The 14,796-nt window shown below is 51.5% G+C and overlaps 1 protein-coding gene across 2 annotated transcripts; it reads right to left on the reverse strand.

The window, feature by feature from the left end:
* Positions 1-4,418: 4,418 nt before the first annotated feature.
* SPMIP8 (sperm microtubule inner protein 8) lies at positions 4,419-10,696 on the reverse strand. 2 transcript variants are annotated; one of them, XM_055412656.2, is made up of 7 exons: positions 10,474-10,696; positions 7,386-7,447; positions 7,008-7,182; positions 6,535-6,596; positions 6,249-6,313; positions 5,866-5,898; positions 4,419-4,616 (listed from the first exon to the last, which is right to left on the reverse strand). In XM_055412656.2, the coding sequence occupies exons 1-7, from the start codon at positions 10,694-10,696 to the stop codon at positions 4,586-4,588; spliced, it is 651 nt and encodes a 216-aa protein (XP_055268631.2). In that variant the 3' UTR covers positions 4,419-4,585. The 2 variants fall into 2 exon arrangements, with proteins under 2 accessions (XP_055268631.2, XP_088686373.1); XM_088830247.1 differs by having other exon boundaries at positions 6,249-6,394.
* Between the last annotated feature and the right edge of the window lie 4,100 nt (positions 10,697-14,796).

Raw genomic sequence — 14,796 nt, forward strand, 5'->3', positions numbered from 1 at the left:
AGGCTCGAATCTTGGCTTCCTTTCTAGCTGAATGACCTTAGGCAAAGCCCACCCACCTTGCAGAAACTCCTAGAAAGCACTGGCATGTGTTTGGTGCTTTATTGCTTCAGGTTGCCCTTCCTGGACAGACAGTGGTCTGTGTGTGCCAGTGCAGGAGGAGCCCTGGCAGACCTCACATAGAGACTGCAGTGACTTTTTCTTTCTTCTTTTCCCACTCCATCTCTCACAAAGCAGTGGGGCTCCCACCTGGCCCTCAGCTTCTCGGCTCCAACCTGGGCCAAAACCAGGGCAGTAAATGGAGCCCTGACCTGGGGGTTCAGGTCTTAGACTTCTGATAGCAGGTGGTCCCAGGCAGGCTCTGCTCCTCTCTGCTCCTCAGTTCCATCTGAAGCAGCGGTGTTGACTCTGATCTCTGTGGCTCCTAAGAGACCTGAATCTGGGAAGGTGTCAGGATCAACCTGTGGCCCCCTTTCCCCTCCCTGCCTCTCCGGGCCTCTGGTCTGCTCCCCACCTGCCTCATTCTGGTCTCTTGGTTGTAAGTGACAGAAACAGCATAAACTGGCTTAAGCAGCTGTCTTTCACTGTACCTGACCACACACAGATAACCTCTCCCACCTACCTACCCAGGAACCCCACAGTTTCCTCTGTTCCATAACTCCATCCTTAGAGCATGGAATTTTCATGGGTGAACGTCCAACATTATGGCTAGGGGTCCAAACTAGCATTGTCTTCTTCTTTCTTAAAAAATACATTTTATTTGTTTTATTTGACTTTGCTGGATCTTAGCTGTGGCATGTGGCATGTAGTTCCCCGGCCAGGGATTGAACCCTAGACCCCCTGCACTGGGAGTGCAGTCTTAGCCACTGGACGACCAGGGAAGTCCTAGGCACTATCTTCTCTAGTCTCTGGCTTATCATTCTCTCTGCCCCAACCACTGACAGCATAGGGAGAGGGTGGTCCCTGGGTGTGAGGGGTGACATCTGGATGAGAGTCAGGGAACTAAGAGGAAGAGGCTAACACAGGGACTTCCCTGGCAGTCCAGTAATTTGTTGCGCTTCCACTGGCTGCAGGGGTCGTGGGTTTGATCCCTGGTCAAGGATCCTGTATGCTTCGAGGCTCAGCCAAAAAAAAAAAAGAGAGAAACACTAACATAAATTTCACATTTTGGAGTTAATAATTCCCCCTGCATGGCTTGGGTGGGTGTACATTCTCTTGGGTCCTCAAAGTCATTGCCAGGGCAGGCTGGATCACCAGAGACAACTTTCCCAGGGAGCCCAACATCTTGCTAACTTTGTGTGGCCGACTCTGTGCTCAGCCCCACAGTGAGGCAGTGGGAGAGGACCCTGCTGTCCAGGAGTGAAGCCTGTGCCCATGAACCATGGTGGCCCTGCTGTGCTCTCGTGGTTAAGAGCACCACAGTCAGGCCTGGCTGGAGTCCTGCCTCTGCTGCTCATAAGCACCAAAGGTTTGGGAAGGTTTTTGAATCTTTCTGGGCCTTAGTTTCCTCATCTGTGAAATGGAGCCAGTAACGCTCCCTTCTGGGCTTAGGATGAGAGTCCCATGAAATGACCCATGTGGAGTGTTGAACATGTAGTAGTCACTCAGGAAAGCAGAGGACCGGGAGGTCCGAGGCAGAAGGGAGCCAGCCCCGCTCTCCCATCTGAGTGTCAGGGTTCTCTTTACCCTTCCCTGCTACCCCCACAAACCCACAGTCACTTTCCTATCTACCAGTTGTTTGGAGCCTCATACCATCTCCATGAGATGGGCTGGGCAGACCTGAGGATCTGCTTTGTGTTGACCCTTGAGAAGTCCAGAGGCTTCCCAAAGTCAGACAGTTCATGATGAGAGAGACCTGGAATTGTGGGGGTGGGCCAGGCGGGTCAGGCAGGGGATAGGCAGTGGGGCAGGACCGTCCTAGGCTCTGAACCTCACAGGCCTCCGCCTCCAGCCACTGGAGCTCAGGGCTCTGGTTCCAACCTACTCTTTGCTGGCCAGGAAACTGGGAACAATGGCCGGGACTGGTGCTGGCACCCGGGCTGGCCAGAGGAGCAGGAGAGCTCTTCAACCAGCAGCGGGGGTGGGGGGTGTGGTGTGGCCAGCCCTCTGGCCTGCTCTCAACTCCTCGAGGGATTGGAGCCACCACTGTTCTGCATCTTCCCATCTGTGCAGAGGCAGCTCCGTAGAGTCTTTGCCTGACCTCCCAGCCCCCAACTTCATCCCTTCTCCAGAGCAGGCCCCAGACGAGGACCACAGACTGCTCAAACCTTGGAGAGTTGCCCAGGCCCTCCTCACCTGGCCCAGACTCGCCTGTGGTAAGCTCCGCATCCCATCCTCAAGCCGGTGCTTTCTTTGTTCCTTGAAGGTCATGCCTCTAGGAAAAGCCTTGGCCACTATTGATTTTCGTAGATCTACAAAGATTCTGGCAGGAATGCCCAGTCCTAAAAGGAGGTTGAGGGGAGGGGTGGGGGTGGGCCAGGGCTTGTGGGATCTCCCTCTTCACTCTGCGTGCATGTCCATCCCCATTCTGGGTCTGCATTCCTGCCTTTGTTCATCTGTAAGCATCACTGAACACCTGCTGTTTGCCAGACCCTGAGCTGGTGCAACTGGGCACGAAGGTAGGACTTGGGATGAGAGAGTTTTGAGGTTTTCATGTATATCAAAAGATAGGGTAAAAAAATATCAAAGCTGCTGGAATACAGTACAAAATACTACCTGCAAGAGTCCTCCTCGACCCTCCCACCACCCTCCCTCAGCCAGGACCCTTCCTCCATCCCTGATCCTCCCCATTGCCAGGCCCAGGGTGAGAGTATGTGTCTCGTGTGTTACTCTGTAATAAACACAACTATTACTTTGTAGGAGTTGTTTCATTTCATCCAGGTCTTGTGTTGGTTCTGGGAGGCCCCAGGCCCCCTTCCTGAGTCCCAGATCCTACTGGACAGATGAAAGGGGCCAGCAAATACAGTATTTCCCAAGAGCCTACTGTGGGCCAGAGGCTATGATTCCTGTCCTCATAATCTTGGGGAAGAACTGGGGAGAAGAGAAGACTGGGGAGAGGCCTGCCTGGAAGAAAGGATGGGATTTGGGTAGAAAGAGATGGCGAAAGCATTTCATGTGGAAGCAAGGCTTTGACCAAGGGTTAGGAGGCAGGCAAGAGTCTGAGTGTTTGGAACAGCAAGGAGACTGGTGATGGGGTTTGGGCTGGGGTAGTGCGTTGAGGCCCAGCGCCTGGGTTGTGGCTTGGGGTCAGACCAGGAAGGCTTACAGGTGAGGCCATGGAAGCTGGGCTGTCCCCAAGGCAATGGCCACAGGGAGGATTTCTAAAGTAATCTCTCTATGAGGAGAAAATAGCCCCCTGGGACTCAGGGGACTTAAGGGCATAGAGACAATGACTTAGGCTCAGTGGCCTCTCTCCATCTCTTGGGAGTTTTCAACCTGCAGGTGATGAGGAGGATGTAAGTCAGGGTTTCCTAACCTTTGTGGGCACTGACTCTCTTGAGAATCAAGTGAAAACAAGGAAATTTTCCATGGAAAATGCACATGTGAATGGACCCATGACTTTGCACATGATTTTGAAAGGTTCGTGGATCCCTGAAGTCCCAGATCATAGTGTCAGAAGTCCTGTTCAAATACCTCATGAGCTTGGTGGCTACTGACCCTGATTTGGGTCTGTCCTTGCAGACTGGCTACAGGTGGGATGGTGTTTAGAAGATCCTGGAGCTAAGTGCCGAGGCTGGCTGCTCTAACCCCAGCCACGCTGACACACTCTTCTTTGCCCCTTTGATCAGGGTTATTCTGGACTTGGCCCAGGAACACCCATGGCTGTCCGCAGGGCATCAGACCTCCTTTCTGTAGGTTGGTAGGCAATCAGAACTAGTCCTGAAGCTTTGTGGGCAGAGCAGATAACTTTTTGTTTCTGTGGTATATTCATTGGCAATGCTCTGGGCAGAGGAAACCTTCTTCTCTGAGTGGCCTCAGGCACCTCACCTTACTTCTATCCTGTGCTGCTTCACCATGAATTGAGGCCCTAGGCCAAACCTCCAGGGCCTGACTCCATTTCTTCAAGGGGGCCCAGGCCCAGGGAAGACCCCCAGCATATATTGGTATGGCAAGGGCTTCTGAGAGAGAGGTCTTAAATCCCTTTTGTGCCCTCTCTTTTCTCTTTTTGACTCAAGTTCAGAGTCTGAGGTGGAAGGGGCTTGCCTGCAGGCCTATAAGCAGTGGACAGGGGCACAGAGAGAACCTAATTCCCAGCCTGAGTTTGCACCTCATCTCCAGCTAGGGTTTGGGGCTTAGACCCTTACTCTCTGCCTGGGCTCACCATATACATCTTTCCTAGACCCCATCAATCCTCCAGGAGCTGGCAGGAGGTAGGTTAGGGTAAAATATCATCATCCTGAGGTCCTGATCCTCCCCCAGCCTTTGCAATACACTCACACACACACACACAGGGGTTGGGTGCCTCCCTGTGGAGTGTAAGGTTTATTTCTACTTAGGGAAATGGATATGACCATCATATACCCTTGTCCTGCTGGGGAACGTGAGTGGCACAGTTAGGCAGCCTGGGTGTCAGCCTCCTTTTCACAGATTAATGCCAGGGGGTCAGATAGTTGACACGGCTGTGGAAAGAAACAGGGGTGAGGTGGGGGCCTCCAGGGTGTCCTGGGGAAAAAATCAGGTTGTCTTTCTCTAGGTATTCCTCACAAAACCCACCTACCTGCTTTCCATCCTGTCTCTTATGGCTCAAGAGCCTTCACTGGCTCCCTATTTCCTTTCATATATTTTTGGCTGATCCCTTTGATTTTCAAGCCCCATTTCCAATTTGCCTCATTCTTATCTCCTGTGAGTCTGACTCATTTTTCAATCATTTAGTGAACCTACTCTGGGAGGCATTATATACTAGTATAAAAATACATAGCATTCCCTTCTATGTGCAAGGATAGGTGAGAGAAGACAAACTTTCATCAATATGGAACTACAATGCAACAGTCTGTGTGCTCCAAAATAGAGAGGGATGCACATGAGGTGACCCTCTGGAGGGGGGTGGTTTGAGTTGGAGGGGAGGGGCAGAAGGTCAGAGAAGACTTCAAGGAAATGGGACATCTGGGCTGGGCTTCAAAGAGTAAGGAGGAGTTTTCCAGGCAGAGATGGAAGGATTATCTAGGTGCTGAAACAGCGCAAGCAAAGATGTGGAGTGCTCGGTTGTGTGGGTGGTTTGGGTTGCCCCCAGGAGTCTGGTACCACTGAAGTGTAGGGAATGGGACTGGAGAGGTGGGAGGGAGTCAAGTTATGAAGGTGCTTGAGTATCTTACATTCTCCTATTGGGATCACTAGTCCCAGTCCTTACCTCCTTACCTGCCTCCTGGAAGGCAAATTCTTGACTCTTTGCATCATATTTCTTACACATCTCTTTACTCTGTCCGCCCGTGCTCTTTGCCCAGCTAAACACCCACCCTGCTACACCCGCCCCCCCACTTTGTCTTTTGTCCTGACTGGGCCAAATCGAGTGGACATAGGTTTGAGCAAACTCCGGGAGATGGTGAAGGACAGGGAAACCTGGCGTGCTGCAGTCTTTGGGGTCGTCGCAAAGAGTCGGACACGACTGAGGGACGGAACAAAAACTGCTCCCTCCACCTCCCAGAGGGCTGCACTTTTGCCTGGAGAGGATCTCTTCAGGGAGAAGCCCTTCGAATCCTCCTGACATCACCCAGGAGGGTACCAATACCCCGGCACCTCCCTCATGAGGCTCTGCGAGTGGAAAGCCATCTGAGAATCGCCTGAGCCCTGAGGCCAGCGCAGTCCCACGGGGGGCGTGGCCAGATGGGGCGGGGCGGGGTCATTCCCCGCCTCCTGCAGTTGGGGCCTTACCTGTAGTTGGAGCCGAAACGTCGGAAAGCATTCCTGAAATAGAGGAGGGTGAGGCCGAGGCGGAGAAGAGTGACCCTCTCTGGGAACCGCCACGTCGGGAGGTGCCATCCCACCAGAATTACACTGCACCTTCGCCCCACCCAAACGCCTCCACTCTGAAAGGGTGGAGTTGCTAGGGACTGGATGACAGGATGCTCCGTTTGGTAGGAATTAAACATTTACTCATTTTGAAATTGCAATTTTCTTGTGGTGTTTTGGAGCCAATCGTTGCTTTCGAGGTCGCACATTTTCAAGGGCCACTTGGTATGTGCTGGCGAAAGCAGCCAAGACCCCAGCCTCCTTCCCAGGTGTGGGGTCCCCCGGGGTTTGTGGGGGTCACTTACAGGGAGTCGAAAGGCAGGGGCTTCTGTCCATAGCGGTCCAGGCTGGGATTCTGGTTAAGACAGAACTGGGGCGGGCCAGAGGGATGGGGGTGTCTACTGAGGAGTGGGGACACGGACCTCGCCCCTCGCCGACGCCCCACACATTGCTGACTGCCGGAGATCTTGGTCTTCCGGGCTCTCGGAGACCCGAGTCCGGGTCTCTTCTCCCCCTCCCCGACCCCCGTGTTAGCAGTTCCTCCTCCACCCTGGCGTCCCCTGGGACCGGTCGGCGAGCAGCCCTTCCTACCCGCCAGCTCTGGGTCACCTCCGGCTTCAAGTACCGCACCGCATAGCCGCTGAAGCTCTCGACTGCGAAAAGACCGCTGGTCTCGGGTCGCAAACCCGCTCTGAGCAAGCCCCGCCCCCGCTCTTACCTGATCCCCGCCCCCAGGCCAAGCCACGCCCCACGCCTGCTCGAGGAACCAGTCCCACCTCCGGACTTTGTTCCGCCTGCCCCCCCGCCTCCGCCCCATTGGCTCCCACTGCTCGGACCTGGCACCGCCCCCTCCCCAATATAAGCCCCGCCTCTATGAGCCTCAACTGGTCTGCGTGCAGCACTCTCTGAAGGCCGCGTCTGCTCCTATTCCCCTGTCTTTGCCAGATTCCACCCCGGAAGCCCCCCGACTCTTCCCTGGTCAGCGCTCGGGGTCCCAGCTCTATGGACCCAGTGACTCGGTTGTCTTTGCCGCCCGAGGGCATCCTCCGCGCGGTTAGACTGACCCTTCTTGCTCGCGCAGGGCAGCTTGAACTCTCCCGCGGAGGACACGAATCGGGACCAGTCTTCGATGGCGCGCGTGAAGCAGGGCCAGTCGACCCTGTTGATGCCCGGTGCGATGGGAGCCAGCTTTCCCTCGTGGTACCTTTTTCGGAGCCTCTGGCCGGTCTCCGTGATGTCCTGCCAGGAGGAAGGAAGTCAGGGAGCAGGGCGCACTCGAATCATCTGACCCAGGGGGCTCCCGAAGCCCCTGAAAGAGATGGGAAGGGCGGGGTAGGGTCCCAGAGAGGTAGCTGAGGAAGTAAGCGGAATGGAGATTGCTGGGTGCCCAAGGGACCTTTAGGTCCTCTCTCCAGGGCAAACCAGGGACAAAAGATGCTCACCAAGCACTGCAGGGGTTTGTTGGGGACACCGAGAAGTGTGAAGTAGGCATTATCAAAGTCATCTGAAGAGAGAGAAAGGGAGAGGAGTTAGTGCAGTTATCAGAAACAGGGTCATTGCCGTACATCGCCAGAGGGGATAATAAATTAATTTGAGCCTATGGAAAGAAATTGGCATTATCTATCAGAACTATAAATACACGTGTCTTTTGACCCTATACTCCTACTTCTGGGGATTTATCCTATTTTATAGTTGCACAACTGGGAAATGATGTGGGTGTAAAGTTTACTCATTTCAGCATTGTCTGTATTATCATAGAAAATGACTGGAAAAAACCCAAGTGTCTGTCATTAAAGGACTGGCTAAATACCAAGATGCATCCTCCCTACGCCTTGATTAAAAATGAAGTTCTTAATTCAAGAACGTCCAAGGTACAGAAGAATATATGCCATGTGCTACCTTTGTCTTTAAAGACTAAAATTGAGATGATTGGAGGCAAACAAAAATATACATTCAGGTCACCACCTAACCAGGCCATCAAACAGCATCACAAGTAGTGGGATAATGATGGTAGGTGCCCCCTGGCATGCCATCATGGCAGATATGGCACTCAACACTTGTGAAAGCTTTTCCGATCAACCCTCTACACCTGATTCCTGGCTTACAGAAACAAGACTATCCAGGTAAGCAACACCATAAGGAAAGAACTATTCAAGTTCACACTGTAAGACTTGTCTACAACAAAACTGTTTTGGACTTCTTAAAAAGTCAATATCATGAGGGAAAAATGGAAAGTGGATAGACTGGTTTTAGACTAAAGCCCAAGAGACATGACAGCCGATTACAAGGCACAATCCTACATAAAATCCTGGTTCCCAAAATTTTTTAACAGTTATGAAAGACATCTTTGGGGTTAACTGGGGACATTTTAATATGGACTGAATATTGGATGTTAGGGAATTATCTTTAACTTTCCTAAATGTGATAATATTAGGGAGTCATGTAGGAGGTTGTTTTTATCACTGGAAACTGATTGCTAAAGTGTGTGTGAATCTGTGTGTGTGTGAGAGAGAAAGAGTGAAAATAAATATGGCAAAACATTAATTGAAGCAGGTGGAAGGTAATAAATGTTCACAATATTAGTCTTTCAACTTTCCTCTATGTTTGAATTTGTTCATAATAAAAAAAAAGTTGAAGAGGAAAAGAACAGGTTTGTATTTGCCATAGTAAAAGAATGAAAGGATGCATCAGGAACTCAGAGTGGTTACCTGTAGGTGGGAATGAGAGGAATGAGGAAGAGCAAGAATTTTTTAAAAGTGCATTGTTACAACATTTTGAACCTGTGGCTTCATTGCTTTGATTAAAACTTACTTACAATAAAATGCATATCTAAATCAAGAGCTCTCCCTATAAATCTAGATTCCTGGCTTCTCCTGGGAGCTAGGAAATTGGTAGAACTGTGCTGACCATTCCCACACAGCAGTCAAGGGGGACCCTGTAGTTGCTTCCCTTTTTAGAGGGGCGGGTGTGGGGGCTCCACCTCACTTTCACCCCACCCCCCACTGCTTCCCTACCCACTTCCCCTGTTTGTGTTTTCCCTCTTGGCCCTGCAGGGGTCTCTGTGGGACCTCTGGAGATCCCCCTATCATCTCTGACAGGCTCACTCAATATGTTACCCGAGCCTGAACCTGGGTGTCACCCTGGACTCCTCACTCTTGCCTCTCTACTCACACTGGTACCAAGTCCTATTCCTTTATCTCCTAAATACCTTCCAAATCCCTCCCCCATGGCCAAGACACTGTCACTACCTCCAGAAGGCTGTGGTCCCTCCCAATGTCCTAACCACTAACCCCTCCCCCATTATCCACTTCTAGTCCCTCTGGGCCACCCCCTCCCTGATACCCCAAAGCTCAGACCTCTTTCCTGCTTAAAGTCTTCAGGGGTTTTTATCTACCTCCCAAGAAAGTCCAGATCGCTGAGCTCAATGACAGGGCCCCTCCCTGAGCTGCGTCCCCACCACCAGCCACAGCTCCTGCTGCCCCCACGTACTTTGTCCTTGGATCCAAACAAATCCCTCAAGTTCACCAACACTTCGAGCAGCTTTTCCCTTCCAGGCCTCTGCATTGCTGCTCCCTCTAGCTAAAAGGCCTTTGTACAAAGTACAAACTCAAGTACAGACTCAGGTACAAAGCGCGCAATGAATAAATGTGCTGAAATGCATGCATGTGGGCACCTGCGTGGCACCCCTACATCAATGCCAAGCTTCTCAGCCAGTGAAGTGTTCTTCCTTAGCCCCGTGTAGTCCTTAAACCCAGAGGCTTCCATGTTCCCCTCTCTTTCACGACAGGTATCTTTCTCTTCCTTTTTCAAAAGGAGAGATGACTGGGCAGAAATTATCACTGCTGTTATTATTCTTCCTCTTCCTGCACTGCTGACCTCTGCAGTTCTCTCTCCATGAATAACAAAAACATTATTGTTGAGCTCATAGCATGTGCCAGGCACTATTCTAAGGGCTTCTCATGCCTTATCGCACTTTAATCTCACTATTTAATCTCACAAAGTTAATCTCAAACCAGTTGATCCTAAAGGAAATCAGTCCTGAATATTCATTGGAAGGACTGATGCTGAAGTTGAAGCTCCAATACTTTGGCCACCTGATACGAAGACATCACTCATTGGAAAAGATCCTGATGCTGCGAAAGACTGAGGGCAAAGGAGAAGGGGACAGCCGATGATGAGATGGTTGGATAGCATCACTGACTGAATGAACAAGAATTTGAACAAACTCCAGGAGGTAGTGGAGGATCCCCATGGGGTCGTAAAGAGTCATTCCTAACTTATTGACTGAATAACAACAATCTCCCAATAGCCCTGAAAGGCCACCCTGTTAGCATTCCCATTTTACTGATAGGGAAACAGAGGCTCAGACCCGGAGGATTCTCAGGCAAGGAGGAGCAGAGCTGGGACTAGTCCCTCTAACCCTTTCATCTGCCACTCCTAGCTTCTCCTTCCAAGATCTCTCTCCTTCAAACCATCCACACCTTCCCCTAAGGCCCCGAGGGGCCACCAGCAGCAGCCAGGTGGCCCGACCTTTGCGGCAGTAGGTGGTGGACTGGCAGTGCTCGTTGGAAAGGCAGGCCTTGACAGAGTCCATATCCATGCGGCGCAGGCTGGGCAGGGCCGGGTGGTAGAGCTGCTGCTTCACGCCAGCCAGCTGGTTGCGCCGCCGGGGCATGGGCAGTAGGATGGCTGGGGATGCGTACACGTGGGTGGATCCATCCTCCCAGGGCACCAGGTCAATGATGCGGGCCATGGCTGGGTGGCGGAGACAGCTGCAGCAGACACCCTTCTGTGTGGGAACACAACCTTGGCCAGTGCTGACTTGTCATCCAACAGGTATTGAGCACCTACTGTGAGCCAGGAGCTGTGGTGGGGTCAGGGACACTCGGAATCACACACACACACACACACACACACACGCACAGATACACACGCACTCACAGAGCATGTGCTAAGGGCTCTGGCAGAGGTCCGTACAGGAGGGGGTGTGTGTGGGGAGGCTGGGGCTTTCAGGGAATTGTCTAAAAGAGATGCCATTTGTGTCTATTCTGCAATAATGAGCAGGAAGCAGCAGCAGCAAGTGGGTTCAGAAGTGAGCTCAGTCTGCCTCTGGGTAATTAACTATGGATTTCTGCCATTAGCTCAGGTACCTGGCATTTACTCAACATTCTACAGGGAGACATGGGGAAGTTTTAAATAAGGGGAGAAACGTAATGGATATGAACTAGAAAAATATATGGTTGGTTCTCCAGCGCTCCCTTTTAAAAAGCAGCTATTCCCAGAGCCTCTGAGTCGTTTAAACTTCAGTGAGGATTTGTTGAGTCTGGTTGCCTTCTTTCTGACCCTAGTGGGAGGTGAGAGATGGAGGCAGGCAACAGGGAGGTGGGGAGGAGGAGAGAGGACCTTCAGCCAGGAGAGGGCATGATGACTGGATGGGGAAGGTGCCCCAGGGGCTGGGCACAGGGAGGGAGGGATAGGAATGGGAGCAGTGAGCAGAGGGTTAGGGCAGACCCCTTGCCCCCATCCACCTCTGCAATACCTCCCTGCAGGCCACCGGCCCCAGGTGCACAGGCTTACAGAGATTTTCTCCTCCTTTGTCTGCTCAGTGGGGAGAAGTAGAGACCTGGGCTGGGCCCCAGTGCCTTATGAGACAGGAGAATAAAGGGACATTCTGCAGAGACAATGCCCATTGCAGGCTCATTGTGAGGGCACCGGCTCCTTGGCAGCCCTGGCAACCACAGGCTCTGAGGAGAAGAGCCTGCTGCCCCCTTGGGTCCTTGCATTGGCCCCCTTGTTCAGTCTGCCTGAAGGTTGCTGTCTCTGGGGCTTACACAGGATGGGCATGTTAAGAAAATCAGACAAGGAGCTGGGGCTTCCTGGGGATAACCATGGTAGGGCTGGCCAGGGTAGGCTGTGTGATCTTAGACCAGTTACTTTCTCTCTCTGGGCCTCAAAGTTCCCATCTGTGTTAGGCAAGGGTCCTGGGACCTGTCAGCAGGGGTGTCTGAACTGGCAGGATGTTTTTCTCCTCTCAAACCTCAGGGAAGAGGGCACTGCCCTGCCTGCCAGTCCTTGAGGCTCCAGAGGTGGAGATTAGTGGCTGCCAGGATCCAGGGTCAGCATAAGGGGATCAGTGAGATTGGTGGCCTCAGCATGACAGGGATTAGCAGGTGATACTCTATGGCCAGCCCCCTGTAGGCCTGAAGCTTCCCTTCCACCTTCCCAAAGCGAGGTCATGGAATGAGGAGCCTGGCAGGCTATAGTCCACCAGGTCGCAAAGAGTCGGACACGACTGAAAAAGTGAGACTCCTTGTAACCAGTAGGGTCAAGACAGGGGTACTACTTGACAAAACAGTGTAGCAGTCTCTTAAAACGTGAAACAAATTTACCATGAGTGTGTGTGTGTGCTAAGTCGCTTCAATCATGTCTGACTCTCTGTGACACCATGGACTGTAGTCCTCCAGTTTCCTCCACCCATGGGATTCTGCCAGCAAGCATACTGGAGTGTGTTGCCATTTCCTTCTCCAGGGGATCTTCTCGACCCAGGGATCGAACCCTTGTCTCTTGCATCTCCTGCATTGGCAGGCGGGTTCTTTGCCATTAGCACCACCTGGGAAGCCTTAAATTTACCATATGACCCTGAAATTCTACCCCTAAGAATCTTCCCAGGAGAAATGAAAATATATGTCCACACAAAGACTTGCATGCAGATGTTCATAGAAGCGTTAATTATAATAGCCAAAATATGGAAACAATTTAAGTTGACTAATGGATAGATAAACAGACTGTGGTATATCTATGCCATGGAATATTCTTGGGAATGAAAAAGGTAAGAATTATGGATACATGCCACAATGTGAATGACCATCAAAACATTATATTAAGTGAAAGAAACCAAATATAAAAACACTCTACACATTATTCAATCCATCTGTGTGTGATGTCTAGAAAAGGCACATCTTTAGAGACAGAAAACAGTTTGGTGGTTGCCTGGGCCTGGGGGTGGGAATGGGGAGTGACTAATGAGCATGAAGGATCTTATTGGGGGTGATGGAATTGCTCTGAAGTAGTTTAGTTTTTGAAAGTAGATGTGGCATTGTCCAGTCAATTTACTAAAAATCACTGAGCTGTATAGTTAAAATGGGTGAATTTTATGGCATAACAAATTATACTATGGTAACGTTGTTTTAAAAAATTGATGTCAGCTAAAGGTGGCTCAGAGATTAAAGCGTCTGCCTCCAATGCGGGAGACCCGGGTTCAATCCCTGGGTCGGGAAGATCCCCTGGAGAAGGAAACGGTAACCCACTCCAGTATTCTTGCCTGGAGAATCCCATGGACGGAGAAGCCTGGTAGGCTACAGTCCACGGGGTCACAAAGAGCCGGACACGACTGAGCGACAGGACGGAACGGAAAGAAAACATGTTAGAGCCCTGCCAATCCCTAGGGGCTTCCACAGCCCCTTTTCCAATCCCACCTCCTAAAAGAGGTAGCCAGTCTGCTGACTTAGTAGTATAACCACTGCTTTTCTTTTTTTCATTCCTAAGATTTTTTTTGATGTGGACTTTTACTGAAGTCTTTATTGAATTTGTTACAATATTGCCTGTCTTATGTTTTTTGGCCCTGAGGCATGCGGGGCCTTTGTTCCCCAACCAGGGATCAAACCCACACCCCCTGCATTGGAAGGCAAAATCTTAACCACTGGACCACCAGGGAAGACCTCCTCTGCTTCTCTTTGTAATTTCACTATCTATGTTCGCAGCCATATAGACAAGACAGGCTGATAATGTTCTTTCTGAGCTTTGTATGCACAAACCATTGGGATCTTTTGAGTCTGGCCTTTCACTATCTGTGTATATGTATAGGAGAGTCATCCAATGGGGGTGTGGCTGAGCCCCATTCATTTTCCTCGACGAGTTGACTCACTGGAAAAGACTCTGATGCTGGAAAAGGTGGGGGCGGGAGGAGAAGGGGACGACGGAGAATGAGATGGCTGGATGGCATCACCGACTCTGTGGACATGAGTTTGAGTGTACTCCGGGAGTTGGTGATGGACAGGGAGGCCTGGCGTGCTGTGATTCATGGGGTCGCGGAGAGTCGGACACGACTGAGCGACTGAACTGAACTGAACTGAAAGCCCGTTACTCTTCAGCCAGGCCCCTTCTTGGTCCTCCGCCTCCCTCCCCAGCGGCTCCTTCAGTTTCCCTTCCCAGCCCCTCCTTTTCCCCAAATCACACCATGCCAGTGTGCTCCAGGCATCATCTTTGGTCCTTCTCTTCTCTACACTGGATTCAATCAGTCCTGCAGCTTTAACTGTCGTTTACAAGCTGAGCTGATGGCTCCGAAATTTCTATCTCCAGGCATCTGGCTCTCCTAAACTCCAATCCCACCTCCTCCCCCCCCCCCCCCCACCGCTGCAACACTCACACAGCTCTTGCTCCCCGCTGCACACTTCCACCTGGATGTCTCTCAGACATCGTAACTAAGTGGAACTCATGACTTTCCCCCAAAACTCTTCCCAAGCAGAACACCGTCAACACCTCCCTCTTCCCTCTCCTCCCCTTTTCTCTCTCCCACCACCCTAGTCCAAGCCTCGTCATCTCTGCCCTGGCCTCCTTTGAGTAGGTGTCACCATTGATACAGGCCATCACTTGGGCACCCAGGAAGAATAGGAGAGCTGGCTCTTCCTAGAAGGGGTCTGGCTGGAGATGCCTGGGGGAGGAGAGCTGATCCCTAGCAGTCGGGTATTGACAAAGCCCCTCAGGGGCCACCTTGAGCTCTGCCATTGGTGTCCAACTTTGCTGAAAGAAGAGCATTCTCTGACACCAGTTGCCTTTTGGGTGAGTTGCATATCT

The sequence above is a fragment of the Moschus berezovskii genome, chromosome 22 (genome assembly GCF_049115385.1).
Source record: "Moschus berezovskii isolate FMDL1 chromosome 22, NW_MosBer_1.0, whole genome shotgun sequence".
Taxonomy (NCBI): Eukaryota; Metazoa; Chordata; class Mammalia; order Artiodactyla; family Moschidae; genus Moschus; species Moschus berezovskii.

What these genes read in the sequence shown, in the direction of transcription:
- SPMIP8 (XM_088830247.1), bottom strand. Translation starts at nt 10,696, where the DNA reads ATGGCCCGCATCATTGACCTGGTGCCCTGGGAGGATGGATCCACCCAC. An exon ending in CACCACCTACTGCCGCAAAG is followed by an intron (nt 7,448 to 10,473) that starts GTCGGGCCACCT and finishes CTCTCTCTTCAG; the next exon opens with ATGACTTTGATAATGCCTAC. An exon ending in ACAAACCCCTGCAGTGCTTG is followed by an intron (nt 7,183 to 7,385) that starts GTGAGCATCTTT and finishes TCCTCCTGGCAG; the next exon opens with GACATCACGGAGACCGGCCA.